Source organism: Bombus terrestris, chromosome 7 (genome assembly GCF_910591885.1).
Source record: "Bombus terrestris chromosome 7, iyBomTerr1.2, whole genome shotgun sequence".
NCBI lineage: Eukaryota > Metazoa > Arthropoda > Insecta > Hymenoptera > Apidae > Bombus > Bombus terrestris.
Genome location: NC_063275.1, coordinates 86,760 through 114,005, shown reverse-complemented (window position 1 = coordinate 114,005; position 27,246 = coordinate 86,760). Strand labels below are relative to the sequence as shown.

At 29.9% G+C, this 27,246-nt stretch overlaps 1 protein-coding gene across 1 annotated transcript in view; it reads right to left on the bottom strand.

The window, feature by feature from the left end:
• The window catches only part of LOC100646933, a 69,522-nt gene that overhangs the window by 26,581 nt on the left and 15,695 nt on the right, over nt 1–27,246 (bottom strand). Inside the window, exons 2-3 of the mRNA XM_003402946.4 lie at nt 5,374–5,453; nt 2,953–3,040 (exon numbers count right to left, since the gene is read on the bottom strand). Of these exons, the coding sequence (XP_003402994.2) occupies nt 2,953–3,040; nt 5,374–5,453 (168 nt within the window). The remainder of the gene's footprint in view (nt 1–2,952; nt 3,041–5,373; nt 5,454–27,246) is intronic.

Sequence of the window (27,246 nt, the reverse complement as noted above, 5' to 3'; positions counted from 1 at the left end):
TCTCTGCGAATACCTAGCTTCCTTGGAAACCACGTTGCGCAATCACCCGCGAAAATTAAACGACTATCCGGCACGGAAGGGATGGAGAGAATATCGTACGGTAGACAGGAAGTTTGTAGCGATGGGTCGATGAAAAGGAGAATCTCTTTTGGTTACAACTGCCTATATACATATCATGCGTCTATACATACTATATATATTATATATATATATATATATATACAAATATGTGTATATATTTTTATATTATATTTTATATTTATATATTTTCAAATATTACTTAAACTTAAATCTATAGAATATATAACGCATATGTGTATAGAATATATATATATATATATACATGTATGGTATAAAAAAGTTTGAAATTTCTAAAGTAAAGTTCTGATCGTAATATTTAGAGAATGAAATAAATCTCTACTTGGAATTACTTCCTTTAATCGCGTACACTATAGGCAATTATAGGTATAATTTATTTTCGATAGAAATGGAGGAACGTATTAAAAAATAGTGGACTCATAAGTACAAAAGAGTTTTACGTCCAAGAGATTAGGAATCAAAGTATAGAGTGCTCTTATTTTTTGTAGCTACTTAAAGCTAGGTTAAAGGGATAACATGTTTGTGATCTCTCTATAAAGTTTACGAAGAAGTAATGCAAAAACAGGCCGCATAATTATGATGCATTTTTTTTCTCAAAAAGAATGATCGTAAATTTCGTTGATCATATTCGAGTCATAAAAATTCATAGATTAACGAATATCTAATATGTATGTTCACAAGCGATGCGTAGGATCAAAAGGATTAAACCATACGTATATAGCAAAATAAAATTGGCTGTAAGAGAAAGTGTTTAATTTAAATAAGCTTCTAAATATGTATGTCTGTTTTCAGTGTACACAAGGTACGTTTCAGTAGAATGTTATAAATATCAATCGTTATAGTGAAATAGCCATGATGTAATATTTCTATTATTAGATTATTAAATAATATTCGTATAATATCATTTAATATTATTCTAATATTATACGAATATATTAGTTTGTCCGAAAAGTTTCTTTCGTTTCATAAGATGAATTCTATTTCTGTTTTATATTATTTTATTGAATTAGGTGTGACCATTTCGTTCTATTTTTATTATTACGTTCGTGCATAACTCAATAAACTAATATAAAACAAAAAACATTGTGCGTCTATTATTTCCTTATAAAACGAAAGAAACTTTTCCGACAACCTAATAACATAGCTGGGTTTAAGACAATATTGACCAAAGTATTGACAGTAACTAACTATAAGTTTCATATGGGAGAGATTAACTGTATGGTGTGAACTGGTCTTTATACTTTGCAGTAAATATTATTTGACTATTATTATTGACTTTACAATGTGATGGTGGCTCAAACTTGCCTTGAGATGACACAAACGTAACCGTTAGTGGTCGGTACATAAATAGTCAATGGTTAGAACATAACTAACAAAGTGTTTGTTAAAGAGCAAGATCGTTTATGACCAGAAGTGGCCTACTTTTGAAGAAATTCATTATGAAAAACGAAAAATTGATCATCTATCGAAACATTGTTCGAAAAGGATAGTAGCGAATTGCGATTACCAATCTAAGATTATATTAATTATATAGCAGATTATATTTTTAATGGAAATTGTAGTATGTACAGATTCGTTTCAGATACTAAATTTTACAACGAACGCTTTACTTTGTATATTTTTGCACATTAATTCTTGTGTTTTCTGAATATCTAAATCTTTTACTTAAAATGCATAAACATCTGCAGTCTAATAATGATAAACAGGAAATTTTCTTTCTTCCAGAATCTATCGAAGATAATTACCTACCTATACCAGATTTATGATAGAGAAAAGTCGGCTTCTCCACTTGCTTTTGAGAGAACAGCATCAACAATTATATCAAATCGATTCGTATTAGAGTCAGTGTACAAGATTCTCTCACTCAATCAGAAATAAAGTCCAACATGTTAGATTCAACATAATTGAGGAAGTTCTATATTAAATTTACGAGTTTAACAAAATTATTTTTTCATTACAAATATATTTGAAAGTCTACCGATACATTTCTTGTATATTACTTAAAAGACGAACAAATTTCTAGAGAAACTACAATGAACGAAAATTAATGGATAAACGCAATCAACATGGAACAACATAATATTTATATTATTTCGTTATCTGTAGCATTTTCTATATACTTTTCAACGTATTAGGTAACAATAAATGAAAAATAAAGAGAATATTTTATGCTTTATGATGCATAGTAACACGTACAAACAAACGTTTTTATCCAAGAAATTGCACTAACTCAACTGTGACGAGTTTCATTATAAACTCGATGAAGCCTAGGGACCTTCGATATTTCTGGTATAGAAAATTCACTAAAATATTAATGAATTAGGCAATTGCATTGAACATATCGGAACTGTCCTATCGCTTTGAATGAAAAGTAACGTGCGTCCTGCTACGCAATTAATGACGAGAAAGTGACGAATCGATATTCTTCGACACTTATTATTCGGTAAACCATTTCAATTGACTGTGATTAATTACTCTTTAACGACACGTTTACTACAACTTATAATAGTCAGATATCTTGATAAACATCATACATGAATATTCTATTGTACATACGTTTAAAAACGCCCATATTTTTTATATTAATCGCATTTTTGAAAATTTCACAATTTTATAGAATATATTTATAAAATATCATAGAATTCCAAACTGTAATACACGACGTGATCTTAATTATAATGTATGTATATACTTGTTACTTGACATTTAAGAAAATTCAGATATGTACATCAACTAATAAAACAGTTTAAGAAAGACCGTTAACCAGAAATTAATATAATATAATAAATATTAATACGTTTATACTATAAATCGACACAACATATTGAACAGTACAGAGATAGACAAACTTACCTAGCGTTCGTTTGGTAAGTGAATCTTTCTGCCTCGATCCCTGCGCGTGCTCTTGCTTGCAAATCATGATCAACTCCGTAAACATAATCTGTGAATAGAGCATAATTTTTCTTATACATTTACAACGAACAATTGTAGGAATACCATGGTGTATAAAAATATATAGTATATGCGATATTATTTATGCAAAATAATATTTGTATAATATATAATAAACCTTTTCTTAACGCTTTACACATTCTACAGACTATAGTTATTTCACAAATTATTATTAATAAATAACAATGCTTTATATGGAGAAAAATATTAATATCCTATAATATATTGTCTATACGTGTATGTATGTGTGTATGAATGCACGTATGTATATAGTGAATATTTATATTCACAATTTTTCAGAGCCTAAGTCATGGCAAAAAAATGTATTCCATACATTTGAATAGTTTTGCATAAGAAATCATTGCCGCTTATTTATAGAATAATTTCAGTCACATCTTATATATCTATATTTTTTATATACTATCTTTTATGCTTATTATTTTTTTCGTGTTTTAACATCGTTATTAGCATCATATTCACAATAGTAGTTACTTTCTATCTTTCTTATCAGATTAAGAAATTGTCAATTACAATTAATCATATTTTACTATCTTACGAGCAAAGAAATATTTCATTATAAAAAGTTATCAAGTCCTTTTTATTATTACATATACAATTTGACATCTTCGTGTCAATAAAAATAATGCAATTAATCATATTTAATCAAATATTTATTAAAACTTAAGCTTTTAAGTGTAATAGTTTACACTTAAAAGTAAAATAATAGGCAAAAGTAATATAGAAAAGTATTAAAAAACGTTACACAATAAAGTAAACAGATAATAGATTAAATAAATATTCAAAATTGTAATACAAAGTATATATGAAATTTGCAATAGATTCTAGTGTCTGGGTTTCTCAATTTATTACATTTCTTTATTTTTTTGATATGAAAATATTCCAAATCTTATATATTTATACTCATATTTTAAGAAAAGTTATCAATTCAAGAAATAACCTACGCGACTTTAGTAAATTTAAAATCTATTACTTATTGATTAATTGCAAATACGATTTACACGATATTTCACAAATTAGCAATATTAAAGATATGTTCACTTATCTAAAATTTTATGAATAATTTATACAAAACATTTTTAAATATATGAATCCTATGTAACGAAACACGACTATTGTGATTATACTGATGAAACGAATCTGAAAATATATATGGAAATTATGAGATAGTTATTGCAGCACTTTGTAAAAAGCGTCGAAGAATTTGAACAGTCAATTATTTGCTGTTACTATAATGAGACCATCTTTGGTACTAATTGTTATGTTTAAGATCACTATTCATATCTGTAGTAATGGTAATTATTTAATAAATATCTTATATAATCTTTTAGAGTTTCATGTGCCAGTGTAACCAAGAAATTACTACGCGACGCGACGTACAGCGAATGAAAGATGATTAATGATTATATCAACGAGTTCCTTAATACTAACGAGATATTATTCGCGAGTCGATTTTGCGATGTAACTATGGAACATCATCGCGATCAACAACAACAACCAATTTTTGCTGCGGCGTGAGAGAAATCTCACGATTGTCTTCGACAATTCTCCTCAAAATTGTAACAGCATAACAATCATGTGCCTTTTTCGTTGCACAACAGATATGTGGCTATTAAGAAAAAAAAAAAAAAAAAAGAAAAAAAAACACGATTTTCGAGTTTTCGATGCATATTTTAATTTTGCTAACGCACGCTGAAAGATTCCTTGAACTTTGCAATTTTAAACTTTTGCAATGGCCAGAAGACGACGAAAATAACGTTGAGCACACTAAAACTGTGAATAACAAATGTATGAAGAAAGTTATTAAAGACAACGTATTGATTGTGATAGAGTTAATGAATATTTCAGAGAGATTGTAAAAATATTAAGATATAGTTATAGTAATTTGTCTAAAAGAAATCTTCATTTAATTTTATCTTTTCGTTTTATCCTTTCTGCTTAACCCGAATGACAAACAAAACTTTTGAAATAAAAGATCTAAACGATATTATTCAACACTACGAACAAACATCACAAATATTAATTAGGAAATAAATTAATCTTTCTAATATTATGATTTTCATTTCTTTTTACATCTACATTTTAAAAGAAATTGTTAAATATTTCTAATAGTAATCGTTAATTTTATATGAATTTTATTTTGCTAATTTAATGACTATAATTCTTATTGCCTTGCATGCTATTGCCTTAGCCAGCTATCAATTTATAAGCAGTAGTTTTGGTTAGCTAAAGGAATGTGTTCTTAAAGCGTAGTCTATATATATTCTGATATTTCGAAGGAATTAATTAACAATTTCTACTTGCCTGAAATATCAAAATGGTGGACTGTCGCTGTGACTGCCAAGGCCACAAAGATTATAGTAGATAGCAGACCTAAGCTGCACCTGAAGCAAAAAAAAAAAAAAAAACAAATTCAGTCAGAGGATGAATATTCATGCTGAAGAGAAAATATTTTCGGAAACATTTCAAATCGCATTATGTCGAAGTACAGGAATTATCGTTCTACAACGTAAATTGTACTAATGTAAAATGTATTAATGATAAAATATTAAAATAAATTAGTGATTAGACAGCACTTACTATATGTTTATGATATTAGCAAGTTATACGTTTATAGTATCTATTATACAGCTCAGCAGTAAAATATTATAGTTCAATATCCGTTGATGTACATACATACCTACCGGTTTTAAATATCACACCTTGAGTTAATCGCGATGATAACCTTTCTTCTATCAGTTAATGAAACAGCCTTCATTCGATACGTAATTTTGCATAATATCCACTTAATATCCTATTAATGAATTGACGAGTTATAAGACATAGATGGTGTTGTACGTTTCAAGTTATAGGCTTCTATTACGCAAACACTTTCTATATACATATATATTATAATTTTATTATAAATTAAATTAGTAATATAATTAGTACATTTAAGCGTCCATCGCATATTGGTTACAATCTTAAAAGTTGAAAGAATTTGATATAAACAGAATTTTAACAAGTCTTGTAAGACTAATCATTTATTTATTTGTTATTATTTAATTTACGAACAGCATATTAAAATGTTGTATAGAATATATGTATGTACATTAAAATGATACGTTGTGATAATGTATATATTAATGTTTTTTATTTTCAAATAGTAAAGGGAATGGTTAAGAAAAAACATCAAACAGAACATCAAAGAGAACACGGTACATCACAAGTACAACTTCTAAAGTTTATTATAGAACCTTACGTATTTTATTACTGGATTCTATTATACTTGTGTTAGATTATTATGCAAGGAAGTTGAATTTTGTGACTTGTAGACTTTCACTGATAATATTGCTTCAATTGCATAAGAGAGTCGTAAAGATGAAAATTTATAGTAGCTCTTAAAAATCAATTTCCTAACTACTGTGTCTAATATTAATATTCATATAAATATATTATTCGCATTCATAATATTCTACTACGACATATATACATGTTTAAGTATGTTCATAAAAATATAAAAGTGTACAAATCTGGCGTCTAGATATATATATATTGATATCCTTTACTGCATACAAATGTAACAACTAGACTCCAGATTTTTATACACTTTTATATTTTTATGAACATACTTAAATAAATAGAACGTAAAACCCTTGTTGTACCCAATAAATATCATAATAAACACTGTACTTTGAATATTTTATATATTTTCGCATATAATATATATGCATCGTGCGCGTTTTTATCCATAAATACATACAACAATTAACTATCACAAAGATCACAGTTATGATAGGTCTTTCCGTGTGTCATCAATTTTCTAATTAAATCAAGTAAAATTGCAGACGATCATATACATCCATAAACAGTATCATACTCTCTTTCTCTTTCTCTCGCTCTCTCAAAACTATTTCAACCATAGTTTAAGTCCAAGTAAGGAAAACACGATTCTCTCGTATTAAATACTGCCAGGTATCTTTAAAATCATCGGTATGCGACTTCGACGAATGTCTCTGCTGAACCGCGCATACTTTCTCTGCGAGAGCAGGAGAGAAATGCAATGCCGAAGAAGGACAGAAAAGATAGACAACGAGAACGAGAGAAAAAGGGAGGTTGGTATTGATAGAAAGAGAGAAAGAGAGAGAAAGGCCACGAAAGATCAAGAGCAGCGAGCGGATTCGCTCGAGAATCGGGTAGAAGAATTTTTCCCCGCTCCGATGGACGTTTTATCGCAATCTCGACTCGCGAGTTACGCATCGAAAAACTTATTTACAACAACGATTTCCCTCTCATCTCGTTTCTTCTTCGTAGTAAGATCATCGAAACAGCAAAAGTGTCGCGAGCTTCTTACACGTATCGTGGCTGATTCACCACGATATTTGAACACTTCTCACGAAGGAATTTTATCTATATATTTTGTGCGCGCTATGTATAAAACATTGAATATTTCATTTGCACTAGTCGTAATGAAATACGACCGGAAGATTATACTGGTAAAATTTGAGATCAATCTGAAGAGATATATACATATAGAAATTACAACATTTTTACTGCAAAGTATGTTAATAAATGTTAAAAATGGTGCCGCTGTATATCGAGGTTCGTTAATATAAACTGACTTTTTGTTTTCAACACTTTTGTAATCCTGCGAAATATATACTTGCGCCGAATATCTTGTAGCTTCTATGTACATTTCCAATTTTTTTCAAACTTTCTCAATACAAACTTAATGGTCGAGTCTCATGACAATGCTAACAAAATTCCAAGTTATTTTAAAAGATTGCTATATGTGTTGGAATGCTTTTGCAACTAACTGCACACTCGCACTAAATATTTCTGTGTTTCTACGTACATTTTCAGACCTATCTCAGATTTTATCGATATAATCACGATAGTCGTGCCTCCTTACAATGTCAATGAAATTTCAAAATCTTTTGTATAATATGTACATTATTCATAGTATAATATTTTGTATAATAGTACGATTTTGTATAATAGTACAGTATTCAAAATAAATATGTGCAAGCGTCGAAATGCTTTCAACCAGCAAGCTTTCAGCTAGTCTGCGCTGCTTGGCGATCTTCCCGCGTGGACGAGACACGCGCGATCCAAAAAAGAGGCAGAAAAGATGAAGCGCCTTTTAACGATTATCCTTGGTGAAATTCTTACTTGGAAAAAACCGCTTTTTTTTAATCCGATTTCTTTGATCTACACTTGGAAATAGGCAAGAGACGTAGAGTGATGTAAGACCAGTAAAATTTATGATTAATGAATTTTGATGAAATTGGCGTGAGGCTACGAAATTAACGATTGCAAGTATTGAGAAATATTTCCAATAAATTTATTTTGACAAATTGAATTAACATATATAAATTATTTAAACATTCTCTGGTATTGGCATATATGTCATGGCAAATAATTATCTAAAACGAAATTACTAGATTTCCAGTGGTAATAATTACGGATATTACTGGGTTTTTATTTTTGTACAGTTAAAAAGGAATTCAGGAGGAAAATAAAGCAGTAAGTAGTAAACAATGAGGTTAAAATAAGCATTATTATTTCACGTAGATATAATATTACGGAATGTTTTTGCGATGTTTTGGAAAATAATATGTTTCTTTTTATTTTTCTTTCTAAATCTACTTTGTTAATTAAATATTTGTATTTCTTCTAGTTAGTTTTAGAAAACGATAGTTTATTCCAAAGAATGTTGGCCGATATAAACGTTATGATAAAAATCGCAAACTATAGTAAAATCATCTTCGAATTATTCTTTTCAAAAGATGATAGTCATATCTATAGTAAACTAGGGATGTTTCTGATAAAAACGATATGCGACTTCTAGAAAGAAATAGCCATATTTTAATAACATAAGCGAATATGTTAAATAAATATTGATAAATGTTATATCTGTTATGTTCTAGAATTAGGTTCTGGAATTTTTTAAAGAATTAAGATGGAAAAGCCGTTTCGCCTTGGAAAAAACGGAAAAACTAAATATAAGTTTATCGAATTTCTATACAGAAAGATTCTAACAGTCTAAAATCAATGATAACGTTTTCGATCGAGAGAACCGCACACTTCATCTTAGAATCATATTGATAATAGATGTATCACAAGACAGGAGGTAAAATCGAATAAATGTTAGGAGATAAAAACTGGTTTAAATGGTTGAGAATTTAGTATTCTTTAGGAGAAGTTAATATTTTTTAATAAATTGATTGTTTTATTGCCTAAAGAAGAGTGAAAACGAAAAGAGAGTTATCATTGTTTAAAATTAGTAATGGGAATGGCAAGGACGAGAGTTATTAGAAAACAAAAGAGAGAATGGAGAATTGAGAACAACTGAATTAAGCAGAATTTTTTCGAAAGTGAGCCGAGTGTGTGGGTGATCGTGAGTTGCGAGGAACGAGGATTCTCCGAGAGAAAAACGCCGATTACGAAGTAATCGTTGACCTTTCGTACTATAAATCGTGTCGAGTAGGTATCTCGCCATTCTTGATTTTTAACAGTTTCCCTACATTCCTTTTATTCTTTTTGTACGATTTTTTGTACGACTGTAAAAATCAGCAATGTTAATATTTTGACGCTTCAATCTGATGTCCACGTTCGTTTGAGATTTTAAAGATTGAATTGTTAGCTACCTGCATTCTTTTACGATGTCACTCGTACAGATATTCATACTAAATATAAGTTTGATATTAATATTCGTAATAAATATATATCATGTATTAAAATTGCTTTAAAATTTTTATATATAATATAATATTTTCGATATATATTAATAAATTATAGTACAAAATTTCAGGTTCTAAGTTGGAATCATAAATTTGTAATGGATTAAATACATTAGGACACAGATTTAAGCGAGTTATTTTATTACTTTTTCTTTTTTTAGGATAATATAAGAATAACGGGATTGAAATGTTAATCAATTTTATTCAAATGAAATTCTGAAATGAAACGAGATGCTTTATAAACTATCGATATCATTTTATATTGATATTATAAATTAGTACAAAATATGTTTGTATGTTAATTCAGCTTTACTAAACTATAATAAATAAGTACGTATGTATGTGAGCATTCACATAAAATTCATTTAATAAAACTCATTTAAAGTTAGCAATTTAACTCATGCACCGAACGAATTTTCATTTATGCATTTCCTTTTATTCAAGCCGAACTGATCGCAATAATTTGTGTATGTTTAATATTAATTACTTTATTAATACAACCACAATCGGTTTGTTAATTCAGACTGTCAATACAATTACATAACGTAAAATCAATACATTTCTTAGTTTTGAATTATTAATAACACTAGAACCTTAATTAATTGCGTTTATACGTGAAATCATCTTTTCAATTTTTTAGTCAACTGAAAGGGCCAGAGAAAATATGTTACAAATGTAGTTTCTTAAAAATCAAGTTTAGTGAAAGAAATAATAAATCAAATTTCTGTCTCCTTAATACATTTTATCGTGAACTTTGAAGGATATAGTAACGCGTTCCAATATATCCGTATACATAGATTTTTCTGTTAAACTTTTACTCTATCTATAACGTCTTCAAATTAAAAATTCTGCCATTTATATCACGTACAATCACCAAACTATTCTAAATATTCTACATTCCGTATATTTCAATAAATAAATATATATTCCAACCATTCTTATCCTAACAATTCTGAGACATTTAACCGTCAAACCACCTTTACAATTAACCTTTAAACTTATTAAAACGCCTGAACCTACCTAACAACGAGATGCTACCAATTCGACTCGAACGTTTCACTAATCTCCGCCACTCACCTAATACAATATACAATCTTTCAACCGGAACCTAATAATTTCAATTCAACCTCCTTTCCAAACACCATGATCTAAAAAGTACCGCAGTCCATTGACGAAGAAAGGACGTTTGCTCGGTCGATCTTGTCTTAGAAAGTAACTCTAACATTCTTACGCACGACTACAGAAGAACACAAGCACATTTCAATGATGATCGGTTGGGAGACACTGGCCTTTCGATTTCGACTTTCGATGATATCGCGTATATGTAGGTGGACAGAGGAAAAGGTGGGCCTGCTCGGTTCCCCCGGGGCCAAATAGAAACCAGATCAGAGAGCAGCAAGTTGGAGAATTTCTGTATAGGAGGGTGAGTCGACCCTGTTCTTCGCGCGAGAATCAAACACGAAGTGGACTGTTCGAATGATATCTATCGTTCTTTCATATCGGATCGATCTTCATCTTTTTGGCTAAGGAAATTATATGTTGATTCATCGTAACATTCCTTTACAATGATCAGAATAAGATAAATTAGAATAGAAAATTTTAAATAACGCAAGCAACCGAATGAAATGAAAAGTGTCCTATCTGGCAATCAATAATACATATTTTAGGAAAATTAAATATCGCGGCCCGTAAGCGGGACATATAGAAATATCGCGTGTTAATCAACGTGTTAACGAATGCTTATTTATTGTATTAATTTTAGGTATTTTAATATTTTAACCACCAAACACGCCAAACAACTTTATCGAATTTTAATCTACAATAATTCCAATTCTATAAACATGTGATATTTTTACTGTTTCAATTCAGTTCTATAAAGCTATCTTCGAATGTTCCTCTTTTATAAAAAAAAAAAAAAAAAAAAAAAAAGAAAAAAATCGGCGACGAAACAAATAAAAATTTCAAAGTGAACAGTGTAGGACTTACTCATATTAATACTTTAACCACGCAACACGCTCATCGGCTTATTATATTAAATAATCATGTTATAACGTGTGAATATGAGATATAATTATTTCGAATAATTGCTGTTAATGTACATTACTGTTTGTCATTAAAATCTCATCCCACGAAATACTTCGATTTTAGATCTAATTTTTACAAGCCTCTCAAAATCAACCAATGATATTACTGATTTTTATAATTTAATTCAAATTGTAATAGGAAGTTTCAGATAATTTTAAATAGAAATATTCGTAGAAGCGTTTTTGATAAACATATAACTTTGTTCAAGGTATTTTACAAATATTAACATTAAAAAGAGATAAAAATGTTTGTCATACAAATGCAACAATCGTGTTCAGTTTTTATTTTTGTTTCCCACTATTATCTGCAAGGGACTGTCAACGAGTTTTCTATCTGATCGATGTGCTGATAGTCGAGATTCTGGCATATCTTGAAATTTTTCTGAAATTTCTCTACGAACTTCCCGAACAACCCAATATATATATATATCGGACGTTATCGAAGAGAAGCGGCATGAAATTCCTTTCACGGCTTTCGAAAGCGTTAAGAAAGTCGCTGGAAGAAAGAGAACCTGTTTAATAAAGACTCGTTATTTTGCTTCGAACGACCATGTCGTTTGTTTGTATGGAAATTTTTTAAGTGCGTGGGAAAACACGGGCGCAGATCCATCCAAAGGGTATGCGAACGATCGCATTAACGCGCTTCGTGCTGGATTCGACTTGCGCTTTCAATCTGCCTCGTCTGATCTCTCGACGAGGCAGAAAACCTGATTAAATCGTGATTCTAACTCCGCGGGTCACGGACAATGGCTGCTCTTTTGGAAAAACTCGGTGAACTTGCATTTGTCTTTTCTCTCGGTCATGATGGAACGATGTGATCTTGGGTGTTGGAAAGTTTGGTTTCAGTGCAAACAGGTTCTGGGTGCAATTCATGTAAGTGCAAATGAAGGAGTTTGAATTGTGATAAGACTTGTGACAACCCGAACTTTGAAGAGTCTAAAATGTTGAAGAACATTAGAGATTGGTGCATATGAAACGTCGATTTCGCAAATAAAATACAAAAATAATTCTTACGTCAATCATCATCCAGTGCACTTTTTCGACCATCATCTAATTTCATTATTCTAAGTGTATATATTTGTTATTAATTCGCGTATTAAAAATTACCGGTTATCAGATATAAAACTTATTGGAATGTGGTGGTTGTAATTTTCGTTGGAATCATTTACGTAACAAAAAATGATCAAAGTATAATAAAGGATGTGTCCAACTTTCTTTAAATGCCACGTTTCTCGACGACTTTTATCTCATATTGTCTACAAATTTTCGTATAAGACGATTACACGAATATTTTGATCATTTATGGTGGTCAATATTCAATTTTCCATATTTCTATTATAAATCGTTTTAATATGTATGAATGTATATACTGTTCAATATATGAATATTAAATATCGAATATATGTGATTTGTCGTAAATTTGTAGTATTTATAACTGTCTGACCTTTCTGAAATAAGAATCCACAAAAGTATGCATCCAAGATTTAAATTATCAAGTCGAATGTATGCACTAGTTACTATTACTAAGAAGCATAAATTAGATGTTATTGAAAATATTTCAAAATAATTATGATAAATTTGGTCAATTGGTATGGAACAGTTTAAAGAAATGGTTTGTACAATGCGAAAATAAAATGAGGGAAAGAATATGTATATAAATTTGAGAATTACTTTACACGGGTCACTTCGCATAAATGAATTATAAAATATCATATTTGAGAAGAACACGTGATAGAATATTACGTATATCACTGTATCAATTACCATAATATGAAATATATTATGAACAGAGTTAAGAGCGATATTAACAATTATTAGAAGGTTGATTAATTTGTATAAGCTATGCAATTTTATGTAATTATATATATGTTACATACGTTTAGTTTGTGACAATTTACTCCATCATTCTGGTTTAAAATGTGAAAGATATATCGAACTGTAAATAAATACACTTATATCGAATCAACACACAAAAATATATCCAACAGCATATCGAAACGAATGATCGGATTTTTCACGCTGACTACACAATAAATGTGTCTTTCATCCGAACAAAATATTTTCTACATTCACAAAATTATTACTCTCCCATTACGGTCACTGGAACTTTCTCACACGTTTTCACGCAAATCCATATTTACAATAAAACAAATAAATAAATTCGCGATCAATTTATAAGAAAATTAAGCACATAATTTACGTAGAAACTATCTCGTCGTTAGAAATCAAACGAATCTCGTCTTTCTTTTCCTTTAGCCTCGAACCAAGTCGATAAGCACAATGCAAGTGACTTTGTACTTTTCTACGGTTTGTTCACCTTCACTACACCTAATGAACCTTCACTTTTCTACCTGTCGATGCATGAGACTTTCCTTACTGTTTCTATAAATCATTTCAATGTCAAGAAACGCGAGCAGGATACAGTTTTCTTGCTTCTGCGTTACACTGTTCTAGTTTTCGTGATCACGATCACATGTTTCACATATTATATACATATATATATATATTATTCGACTAAAGCAATTCATCTTTAATGTGACATGTTATAAAAACTTTTGATTTTCATTTCTGATCCCGCAAAACCTTTCACATTCTGATGCAAAGAAGCTTCTGATTACTATTATACTTTTTCCTTTTTGATTACAGATTTTCGTCGCTTTTTAATGTATTATTTTAGTAACATAATATACATCAAAATAATCGACGTGGATTATCAAATATCTGATAAATTTTTATTTGAGATTATTTGAAACTCTGTTTTATTACATATAAATCTAAAATTTTGATATCATGATATTTGTGTACTGAAAAATATCTGATTTATGTTAAATTGTTTTGTGAATGAAATGATTCTCTTTCGCATTCATTATAATATTAATTTTTATTACAAAATAGCATGTATTTCCAATTCCTTGTGTTGCGTTTTAAACAATAAATCTCTCTCCTAAATTATTGCGAAACATTCCTTCTTCTATAAATAAATTAGTGAATCGTTAAAGTTTTATTGGAACGTAATTTTTCTACTTCCCAAATGACATTTCCATTTTACATAAATTTCTACAATATTTTTATTTCGATTAAGTGTCTATTTTAACGATATATTTATTCCAACCAAATTTCTTATTAAGTGAAATTCCCATTGCATTTAAATTTCCAGATAAACTGAAACAAAATATTTCTATCGTTTTTCATTGCACCATATTCTATTCCAACAATATTTCCAATGAAGCAATACATATTCCTATTTCCACATATGTCGATTAACTTACGTTTCAAGTTATATCAACGTACATACGTAAGAAAGTCATCGATCAGTGCAGTTAAAGCACGTGCCAGGAAATTTTCTGAATACGACGACGCATTTATCAGATTTCACTTTGTTCGAACGATCGATCTACCATTTTTATCTGCGATTAAATAGACATCAATCAGAGTTCGAAGAGATACTGATTTTCATTCCTTGTTTTCTCGGTCTTGACTTTACTTGGCTGTCACGCGGAAATTCCTAGGTCGCTTCCTAATCCGGTCCGAACAATTTCCTTTTCTACTAAGTTACTGCAGAGATTTATCCCTTGCGAGAATTCAACGTGAAAAACGAAATTCTTTTATGACTTTCAGCTGTATTGTCGTTTGTTAGCATAGAAATTACCATTTTAAGCCAGATAAGTGACACACAGTTAAGGAAACCATTTAACGTTGACTACGGAGAATTTATGAATACGTGAGGTAAGAAAAGCTTACAAGTTATTATATTTGCGCCTAGTATTTACTAATAGTAAGAACGAGAGTAAGAGAGAAAACGAAACAGAAAGTGAGCCATACGGTGCATCAATGGGAATTCTTATTCCTTTTGTTAGCTTTTTTAATTTAAATCAGTTTTGGTTTCATTCGTTATTACTCGAATTAATTTCATTTTCAGATAGGGATTATTTATTACAATAACGAATGGTTTTATCGTAAAATATATGGCGCATTGGTTGTTATTATTTCGCCTTGTTAATTTTATTATATAACTTTTAAGCGTAATTATCCATAAAATATACATGTTAAATTTAATCAAAATTGGTATTAGAAACATTTAAATATTTAAAAACCTAGAAATATAGTATACAGGGATTAAATTTAACATAACAATATCGAGTGGGTAAAAATTACTAAATTATGTCTAGGCACGTATGCTATGCGTTAAGAATACAAAGAACATATAGATAGTAAGAATAAGAATACATCACATTGGAAAGTTCCGAGAGTATGTGCAAAATGCGTATTTTTACGGAACTTAATATCGAGGATATGATATTTCCATAGTTTTTCCTTTATTTAACGCAACACATTAAAATGATGCAACAAACAAAATTCTGTTAGAATGTGGTATTTCATTTAGACTAAATACGAATATTGAATAATTATAATTATGTAAAAATATGTTTTCCAACTCGAAAAGAATAAGGACATTCGTAAGAAATCGGAAGTTTGAACTTTTTTGTAACAAAAAAGTTCCTTTGCCGTTTTTAGAATAAAATTTTACAAATAGGACGTAAAAATTATTTGTTCATAAAAATTTATCAAATTTTTAATTACTGGAAAGGATTATTTTTGCATGTGCAGATACAAAATGTTAGATCTTTAATGTAATTTCATCTAATTCTGCTACCCTTATCGCTTATTATAAGCAATTATTTAAATCAATCTGTTTTGAACAGCCGTTAAATTGGTTCTGAAACTGTTTAAATCTTTCGCTTAAACTTATTTTCACTTTACCAGGATGAAATTAATATTAGCCAAATAATAGAGACGTATTAGAAGTTGTTGAATTATAAATTGTTCGATTCTGATAAAATATGTTTCCTTTTAACGGGAAGTTTCATTTTTATTTATAACTTGTACATTTTTCGTTCTATCAGCTACACCAATCATGTTTCTTTTTTAAGTTCGAGCAACTTCGTTTTTATTTTCCTTGATTCATTTCCGCGATAAATCAAGCTTAGATATAAGATTAATAGAAATTTTCGCGATAAATCTAGCTCAGATATAAGATTAATAGAAATTTCTCTTACATATCGGTAATATTTACTTATTGCTTTTACAGGTTACGTAGAAAGTAGACAGTACCAATAAGAATATATATCTTACAAGAAGATCTCTTTATTTATCTTCTGTACTTACATATAAAAACGTTTCTGAGAAAACTATGTGAAAAACTAAGTAAAAGTTACTACTTTCGTTATGTTATTTTGATTGCAATATCGTTTAGTTATTTTCGAATACTTACCATCAAACTTAAATTAAGAAATTAATAAATTTCAACAAATACGTTTTGCAATATTCCTTGGCCTCAATTATTTATTTTCTAAAGTCATCGTATGATGAAATTAAAGTTCGGATTTTATATTCTTCCAATAATTCAGATTAATGTTCCAAAAATGTAATCATCAATTAAAAATAGTTACAAAGTGATTTTATTCAATAAGTGACAACTACAGATCTAGTTTTCAAATATTATTCCTTTATCATTTACTCCAACACTTTTCAAATATTAAAATTCCTTGTTCCTTCTCACAAAAGGGAAAGAAAAAAAAAAAAAGAAAAAATCAGTTTACTTATATCAATCAAATTATTGCTTCGACTAATATATACTATAGAAATCGCGTTTTCTCCACAGGAGGTATTAAAGTATTTAAGAAATTTATAGAGAAATTTAAGAAAAATGTGAAGATAGTATATTTCGACAGAATTAGCATCCTATTAAATAAAATATACACCGTTTCTTCTGACATGAGTATTCAATTTCTCGAAATTAAATTCAGTCTTAGAAGTTTTATAGAAGCCAGAATAGATGACAGCGTAGCTATGTTACATCCGGTCGATGGAATTGAATTTTTTGCCTATTTTCCTTATCTTACTAAAATAGAAAATCTTTGTAATTACCCAATTCCGGACATTTCAATTTCCATTGCTAATTATAAGCGATATCAAATTTGACATTTCATTTGATTATATCTTTTTCTGTTTCCCTAAATACATGACAGTATGAATCGACTGTCAAATACGTTACAAACTTCCGAATAGCTCAATACTAACACCAAATTTCAAGAACTTTTTCATCAAACCGAGAAATACGCTTTTCGTTTTACTTTCAATGTTCGAAGATTTGATACTAAATGCGTAAATGCTGTAATTAAGAATAATGGAATCTTCAGTACTCAAAGACCTATCGAAATGTTTTACTAAGCGAACGATATTTTCTGACTTAGTATTGGCAAATATGGACGTACAGTGGTTACAAATAGCTTTACGCCATTTTATCTATTATGACATGTACGTACTACTTAGTTAGATCCAAACATATTTAAATTTCAAATAACTTGATGGTACTTTGATGACCATAAAAATTTGATCTTATGTATGGAAATGAAACGTAGAACATGATAAAGACGCTTTGTTGAAACGTAAGGGTATGTGCCAATACCTTTTATAGTCACTGCACGTCAGAAAAATAAGGAAATGTCATTACCTGTACCTATGGTATTGAATTTGAATAAATACTATTACCTAAATTTTAAATCCTCATACTGGAATAGAATAAGAATAAGATAAAAGTGACTTTATAAGGACAAACCGTATGTAATTCGATACAACCCAACGTATTAAAAAACTTGTATGATTTAGCAGCGAAGAAGATATAGCAATTACAACTAATTAAAGAAATACTACATTTACATCCTACTACTTTCTTTGAGATATACAGTGACTACGAGACGTATTTGCAGCCTTACTTTCCAATGAAGTGTTTCTTTATCAGGTTCTACATTTCACTTCCACGGTCTCAAATCTTTATAATCACATAAAAGTACTATTGCATAATACGAAATTTAATAAACTGAGGCCTAATTACATAATATGTAAATGCTACAATAAACAAAATGGTATGCAAATATCTTTTTATAATCATTGCGGAATAATAATTATATCTCTGTACTCGAATACGAAGGTTCTATCGCGTATCAGCGAATAGTTTACAAAACAATCATCATTTTAGAAGGTGAGGAAATACAAAAGAAAAGGACAACTCTCGCTTTCTAATGGAAAACTATCGAATGGCAATCGGTATCGTTTTATATACAATGTTCGTATCGTGAGAGAATCGTAACGATCTTCGTTTAAGGGCCACGTTTTCGATGCGTAACGAACACGATGCTCGACATTTACGAGCTACCAGAAACGATAATGGCCTGGTACCAGCCAGGTAGATACGAGGTTATTTTCTTTGCTGGATACGAGACACGAGTACGCGCACGAACACCGGTGATTCAGTGTCAGTGGGTCAACGGAAACTGGAGAAATCTTTCTCCTCGACTACGCACGTGCCTCTCTTTCAAGAATCTCACATTTTGTGAGGATACGGTGTGTACATCCCTCGTCGTTCGAAAAATCAATGTCAGACAAGATCTACGGACAAATATCTATCCGTTCGATGGTTCATGCATCTCTGAACGCGTCTAGATAAATCCACTTTTCTCTTTCACTCTCTTTCTCTCTCTTTCTCTCTCTCTCTTTCTCTCTCTCTCTCTCTCTCTCTCTCTTTCACACACATACACACCTTGTTCCACTCGTTTTCTTCTGCTTTCATTTTCCTGCTTCTTCCCCCTTTCTTTTTTTTTGGACTTGATCTTATTGGACGATTCAGTCGTACTTGTTACTTTCACGTTCCCTGGAACGATGAGAAGTGAACGTGCCTGCTGACCAATCGTCAATTTTAGAGTCGTATGTTTGACTTAGAAAGGGGATATTCAGAAGCGACCAGAGTTGCAGTTTAGTTTTCTTCGTGGTTTTGTTAGAAAGCCACGATATGGTTTTTAATTGCTCTTCCTGTTCGGTGTAAATGATATAAATTTGACTAAAATAATTAGAGAGGCGATATATGCTTGAGATGCTTCGCGACGTACATGCTTTTAACGAGCTTCCGCCTTCTGTCTTTTTCCACGTACGTTATAAGTCGTCAAGAAAGCCATTGAATCAAGGTATCAAGAAATTTTGTTCGTTCGTTGATAGTGATTTTCTCGAATAAAATATTTACTGCACGTAAGTAGTTTCCTCCACGTATCGGGTATTTAATCAAAATAATTTCCACGTGATTCTATATGCCTCTTTTAAAAACAGTTTAGCTTAAATATTCTAAAAATATTGTAAAAGTTGTTGGTTATATCCAAATGCTCTCTTTAAAGTTCCCCTATTTGAAAATAATATATCGATTAACTTTTTACTAATAATTTATTACAAATTATTATCAAAGGTACAAAAAATATAAAATGATCAGATTTCTATTTCTTTAATGAAACGTTTCTTCAAAATAAGAAATCTTTCATAAAAAATCTATATTATAAAAATAAATCTATTTTACAAATAGATTGATTAAATCTAGCTATTATTAATCAAAATCCGAATATGAAAGAGCTGTTTAAATTTTCAAAGATCTATGTTTCAATCTTCACCTTGAATAATTAATTAATACGTGGCTGTTCCAAAGCCTTAGCTGTTTCAAAAAAATTATTTAATATTACCATTTTAAATCATATACCGAATATTTGAAACACGTTTAACTATAATTAATCTATTTGTCTTTTCCTAATCAGAAATTCCTTTGATCATAGATCCAAGATTAAAGAGGGTAATCCTGATTGTAATTAAATTAACCATAGCGTTTTACATTACGCAATTCAATTTATTCTTCAATGTCAATTTCTTCGAAAATAAAAAACTTAATATTCTCACTCCCTTAACTAATTACTCAAAATTATTGATACGATACAAAACAAACTATAGCGCAATATAAATAATACGTACTCTATATAATACAAAACTTTATAGCATACTTTATAGGATTTTATATAAATTAGCATAAACTAAACATTAACTCAACAAAAAATTTCCTAGCCTATTCGCCAAATATTACAAATCAACAAATTCTCACCAACTCGATTAAACATTTAGGCATCTAACGGTACTAATGAATGCCGGGAATGAATTAAAGCGTTAAGAAATTGTGTTGGAACAGGCGTGATTTGTGCGCGAAAAACGTCGGTTGCACTATGGTTTTGTGCTAGTTTCATTGTCTCAACATTCGCCTTGCACAATATAAGGCCGCGCGACCTTGTTGCTTCTTTCCCTGGCCGGTTCGTAAGAGAGAAGGTGAGCTTCGATGCTGAAAACGTGCTCGGAGGAAAAAGAAGGGCGGCCTGGTGAATGAGCATAGCCGAGCGAGGGTCGACCGTTTCCCCGGGCTATCAACGAGGAATAAAATCGACGCTGTCAAGGAGGAAGTGTCCGCGGGTGAAAGTGCTTCTGGGACGTTGGTCGAGAGCGGTCCGACACGTTTGCCCATGAGGAAAACGGCTCCGTGTCGGATGACACGGACGCGTCTTTCCACGTTGCAATCGAAGGTCACCATGACCACGATAATCCAATCGAATTCCAATTTCGACACCATATCGGTGAAATTCGCAAGATCTAATCTATTGTTGGATGGATGCACGTGAAACCTTGTTTCCTTGTTTCCAAGTGATTAATCTTATCGTAGTAGATTCATAGAAATTATTGGCCATATTGGTATTTCAAAATTCATCGAGCGCTACTGTAGAGTTTCTTCCTTTCGAAACAGTTTATTAGCCTCTCACATTTATATACGTGAATATACGACTTATTTTTTGTTATTAAACTTAATATTAAACATTTTAATAGCAAGATTATCGAAAGACATTATTACCATCATTATTCAACATTGAAAATAACTTTGCTAAAATAAAATTTTCTGATGTTTCTCTAAAGCGCGATTAATGTATATTTAACCAAAGTAATTTTCGTGTGAGTCAAGCGTCGAATAGTGGTAAAATAAATAGTTTACTTTTATTGGAAATACTATTTTCCCTGTCATCAATCGTAGATTATTTTATTTTCATTATTTGTCGATAGCATTTTCTTGCGTTTCAGTTGATTTTTCAATGAAAAGTCATCAGTCATTCACTTTTACGCTTAAGGTTGAACTAACGTTCACATAATCTTCCGTAAATATTAAATTTATGTCTCCAACCAGTTTAGATATATTCACTTCAAATTAATTTCTATATAAAAAATTGCACAAATTTCCTAATATCGTTATAGCATCGCTATCGACCACTATTACGGTGGAAGTTCTAATATTTAATATTTCTATTGACATCTTCAACAGTTTTTAAATTTTTGATACTTCCGTTATTAATCTCTTTAGTATTCGATGCATATTTCATAAATATCTTTTTTTTTATTGTAGTTATTAATACCTAATATATAGGTATATGACAGAACAAACTCTAGTTGATGATATCATCTTGTTAAATTTAAGAAGTGGAGAAATTTAACGCACATCTTGACGTCTAATTAAACAATCTTTCAATTTAAGAATCGAGTAACTATTATTATCGTAATCTTCTTCAAAAATCTTCAAGGAAACTCCAAACTCTTCAAAACAGATGTCTGTTTGATTTTAAATGATACTTTCCTGGTTGCCTTTCTTGTTAACTAACTAGTCCGCGCAATCTCTTAATTAAATTTAACTATGTAGGATGAATAGGTGGATAATTTAAGTAAAGAGATTATGATCTTAATTATTTTTAAAAAATTTATCTTTAATCTAAATGTATATAGCTTTTACCAGAATATCTGTAGGTATTTAAATTATGATACTATATATTTCTCTGAACTTTTAGGTGATCTTATAAACATTTTGGACAAGCAAATAAAAGTGAAAGTGATGAGATCAAAAATTCAGCATATTCGTTAATTTTTATGTAACCGAGTGTCACCTGCGACTTTTTGAGTACTGTTTTACGATTCCCAAGGATATCAATTTTTATTATGCAACAAGATAAACGAGTAAAATCATTTACTAAACATTTAAAAAATGAATAAAACAAAATACCTTTACCGAGGATATGTCAAAAATGTTTATATATACCAAAAAATCTGTTCTTTTTGATATTCTAAACATTTTCCCACTGTATTCTGTTTCAGACTCAACGTCGTTGTTAGTGCTGACGCAGTCGATGCGAAGTAAAACGCAGAAGAAGAAGAAGAAAAAGGAGAAGAAGCGAAAGAAGAGGAAAATATAAAATATATTCACACGTGTCTTTAAGAATCTTTATTTCGAGAGATAAAAACAAAATTTTTTAAAATAAACGTATACTAATATTTTATAGAATATAATACTGTCATGTGAAAATAAATGATTAAGCATGGAAGCAAATTATTAATACTCTTTGATTCTCAATGTTTGATCTTTAAACAACAATATGACATATGTAATTCCCATTTTTAATGGCATACGTACCTTGAAAGTTAAAAATAAATTGTATCCGTAATTCGTAATTCATTCAAATAAAATGCAAATGAATTCAAATTACGAATATACGTAGCTACAATTAATACATTATCGTTACGTTAAAACAATCAGCACAGATTACTCATTCGGTTTCTCTTTGCACGTAATAATTCTACGTTTCGATATCAACGATCAAAGGTATCGAGCAAGCTAGTCCCGTTGAACAATAGATCGGATTATCGACCTATACAATCAGATAGTTTCAGTACGTGCAATTTTTTAATTTCAGCCAATTGTGTATTACATTTAAGCTCTGTACATAGCGGCGACATTTAAACGGAATAAATTATCAGCCACGTAATAGCAAATAGGTATACATTGAGAAAGAAAAAGAAAAGTGTGTCTTACAGCTTGTTTAACGTTAAATACCTTTGGAATAAAACGACGTTTAGTATAAGCACAATCCTAAGTATAGAAGGAAATGAGATATCGTTTTTTAGTGTTTTAAACAAATGAGAAGATCAGATATCAAAATTTTACAAGGAAATTTTATAAGTTTTATACGAAGTAAAATATCATTTTTTTTAGGTATAGTAATTTGGCATCTTGAATTTATAAAGTTATAATATATGCTTTATAGTTATGCTTTAGATTTTTTACACTTACAATTTTATATTTTACTTATTATTTTTAAAAAATGAAGAAAACAAAATTCCAAATGTGAGAAAAGTAAATCGTTTTATAAATTTGATACGAATTAAGATATTATAATTTTTAAAAAATACAGTAATTTCATATATATGTTCATTACTTGGAAAATATAAAAGAATCGAATTTATATAATATAATAATTAAATTTTTTTTTAAATATTATGCAAATTTATTGCCAAGACATTTTACTGCAACGCATTAAAAAAATTTTGCATGAAGGTAAATATTATAATTTTCTAGAATTACTGTTGAAAATGACAACGTGAGTTCGTGCTCGCCCTCCTAACTATAACTATAAGATTGTTCTAGATGCAATCGATAGACTCGATCGATATTTTTTAGATGCTCATTTTTTTTTCTCCTAGTCCAATAAAGGTTTTTTTCGACTCAGAACGATGTGATAGATTTATCCGTGCAATATTGTAATAACTATTGTGATCCTACCTCTGAACATAAAAATAACCATTATCATAATTTGATATCCTGAATTTACAAATCTGTGTGTTTATTTGTTGTTATTTCGAAAAAATACGATCTGTACATTTTATAAATGCGAACATACCAAATTTCTATATTTCGAATAAACTACATTTTTTCATACCTCATATTTCATAGTGAGTTACACAATCAAATTACAATTTTAAAAATCACGGTTTCGCAGTTTCAAATTAAATGCACATCTATATCTAAATTATGTCCACATTTATATGTTAAATATTGAAAATGTTTCTTCATATACAATTGAAGAATTATCAAGTAAGAACTATATTATATCAAAAATATTTATATATGGCATAGAAAAAAATTTTTAGAGAAATTTTTAAATTTCTATTTTAAGAAACTTTTCTTTTGACTGGCAGTGAGTCTATCGTAATATTGACAAAACAGAGTAATGAGGAAAAAAAAATCGAAATTGTCATGAAGATGCGAACAAGAAAGAGAAAGATTGTCGTTAAAAGTCGCTCTCCTTGACTTCATCATCTTTGACATCGTTATCCTCGTTACGCACGCTTCTTACCGTAATCACACAAGATACAGGTGTGACAATAATTTACGTAACTTTTCTCGTGCTTCTTCGCGGCATAATTCACCGGAGTCATTGGTCTTTAAAATTAATTGCTTTCTGATCGCTGACGCTGGTTTCGCAGGTAAAAGCTTTTCAACTTAGATCATCGTAATATAGATATTAACTAATATACTGTTTGGTTATATAGAAAGTTATATTGCTCGCGTATCTAAATATTTTAAGTTTGATATTTCATTTTCTTATTATCTTTTATTACTTTATTATATTTTATACATATTTATATGTCGGAGATGTAGAGACATCGAGCCTTTCTTTTGGAAGATTTCTCAATACTTGGGCTCGGGGTGACATAACTGGTCGCCGAACGTAGCCACGGTCACGGGATGAACGAAATGTTTTACAAAGGAGGTTCCAGTGTTAAGGGATACGCTGTATAAACAATCAAGTCTTGATCAGGAGCAATGCTGGTTTATGTGGAACTGCCTAGTTACGGCGCTTGGGAATTTGTTGATATTCCCGATCGATATGTATTTGATATATGTAACTGTATCTGTCTTTTATTTTGCAATCTCCTTGGAGAGTTTACTGTCATCGTCTTGGAGTCAGTCTTAGAGAAACCCTGTGCCTGAGTGAACGTGTCAGTGTGCTATCAAAAATATATTAAAACGTACAGAAAGTTTCCCGTTGGCCGTGGATTCGTTACAGAACCCAAGAATATTATTAAAAACATTTGTTTACTTATTGTTTGTTATCTTAGTTAACCGTTAAACTAATTATTTATCAAACTTTGTAAAGAAATATAATTTTATGTAAATACAACCTTTATTGAACATCATGATGGCAAATGCTAACGAAGAATCGTCTCGCGCTCGAAATCCAAACGACAATTCGACATATATTTTATTACTTTATTATTTCGTTCGTACCAAGTAATTTATGTTTAATATTTATTAAGCGCTGATTTTTAGATCAGAGTCAGGAGGTGTAATTGATTATGAGTTTTGTTCTCGTGAGTAAATGAAATCCTGGTTATAAGTTCGTGGTAATAACCAGTTAATCATATCTAATGTATAAAGTATATTAAGGTAATATATAATTACAAAATATAATAATAGATTAATTATAAATCAATGTAATTCAGTTAGTAGATCGTTAATTAAGTTGTTTAATATGTTAATTCGATAACTGGAAAATGACATAAATTAATCTCGACTTTTAAGTATATTTTTAAATGTTCTGTTGTATGAATTTAAAATTGACAACATATATACATATATACAGATATATATAGATATACGTATGTCCATTTCTTATTTCTGACAGTTTCCAATACGAATGATACCAAAGTTTTGAAATATTTTCTTTCGTTACGTGTGAATATCACAGAATAGACTTGTTTAAACGATAATAGAAGTAACTTATTATCTTTGCATTAATGTAATTGTAATCACATAATTTACATTTGTGTTCATCGTTGTATAATATTCAATTATTATCCTAACGTACTTGTCAATCTATATCTTCCGTTTCTTGTTTCAACCTTTTTTAACGGACAATTCATCTTCAATTCTACGTCTCTTTCTTGTTTTGCTTTACTATTTATTCAATAAGTACAATACTATTGAAATTTATACTTGATTTCTTGCTTGAGTTTGAATAAGAATATATTAGCCTCGAAAGAGGACTACTTCTAGGTGTATGCGTGCATAATTACACTGTTCCACAAGTAACATGCGAGTTACTTTCTCTCTCGAAACTACGAGCTACGAAGTATTTACTCTCTTCCCATTGATATACTTCAACACGCGCTCTTCGAAAGCAAGGAATTGCAACGCATAAGAAAAGGTAGTTACACATCCAGCAGTGGAGAATAACGAATCGCGTATATAATTGTGATCCATTTAATAGTATCAGAGTAAACTTTGCTTTCTCTCTAACGAAACACATTGGTATGCTTCGATTTTCAAATTAATGTGATTATTTTAATGAAATCCGGATGTCCGTATACAAGAACCGTGGAGGATTAGAAATTGGTAGAAACGTTGGCACAATTGAATATTTACGGAATAGCGTGTTTAAGTTTCTCCGGAAGTCGAAATTGGAGGAAATTGTCTATTGTGTACAAGTGGATGGATACAAATTCCACGATTTCGGAAGTATTAAACTATTGATCGATTAATTTGTCGACATAGTGTAGTATAGTAAATAAAGTGTTTATCATTATAATTAAATAGTTGAGAATTTTTAAAGAGATATTTTGAAGAAATATGTACATTGAGT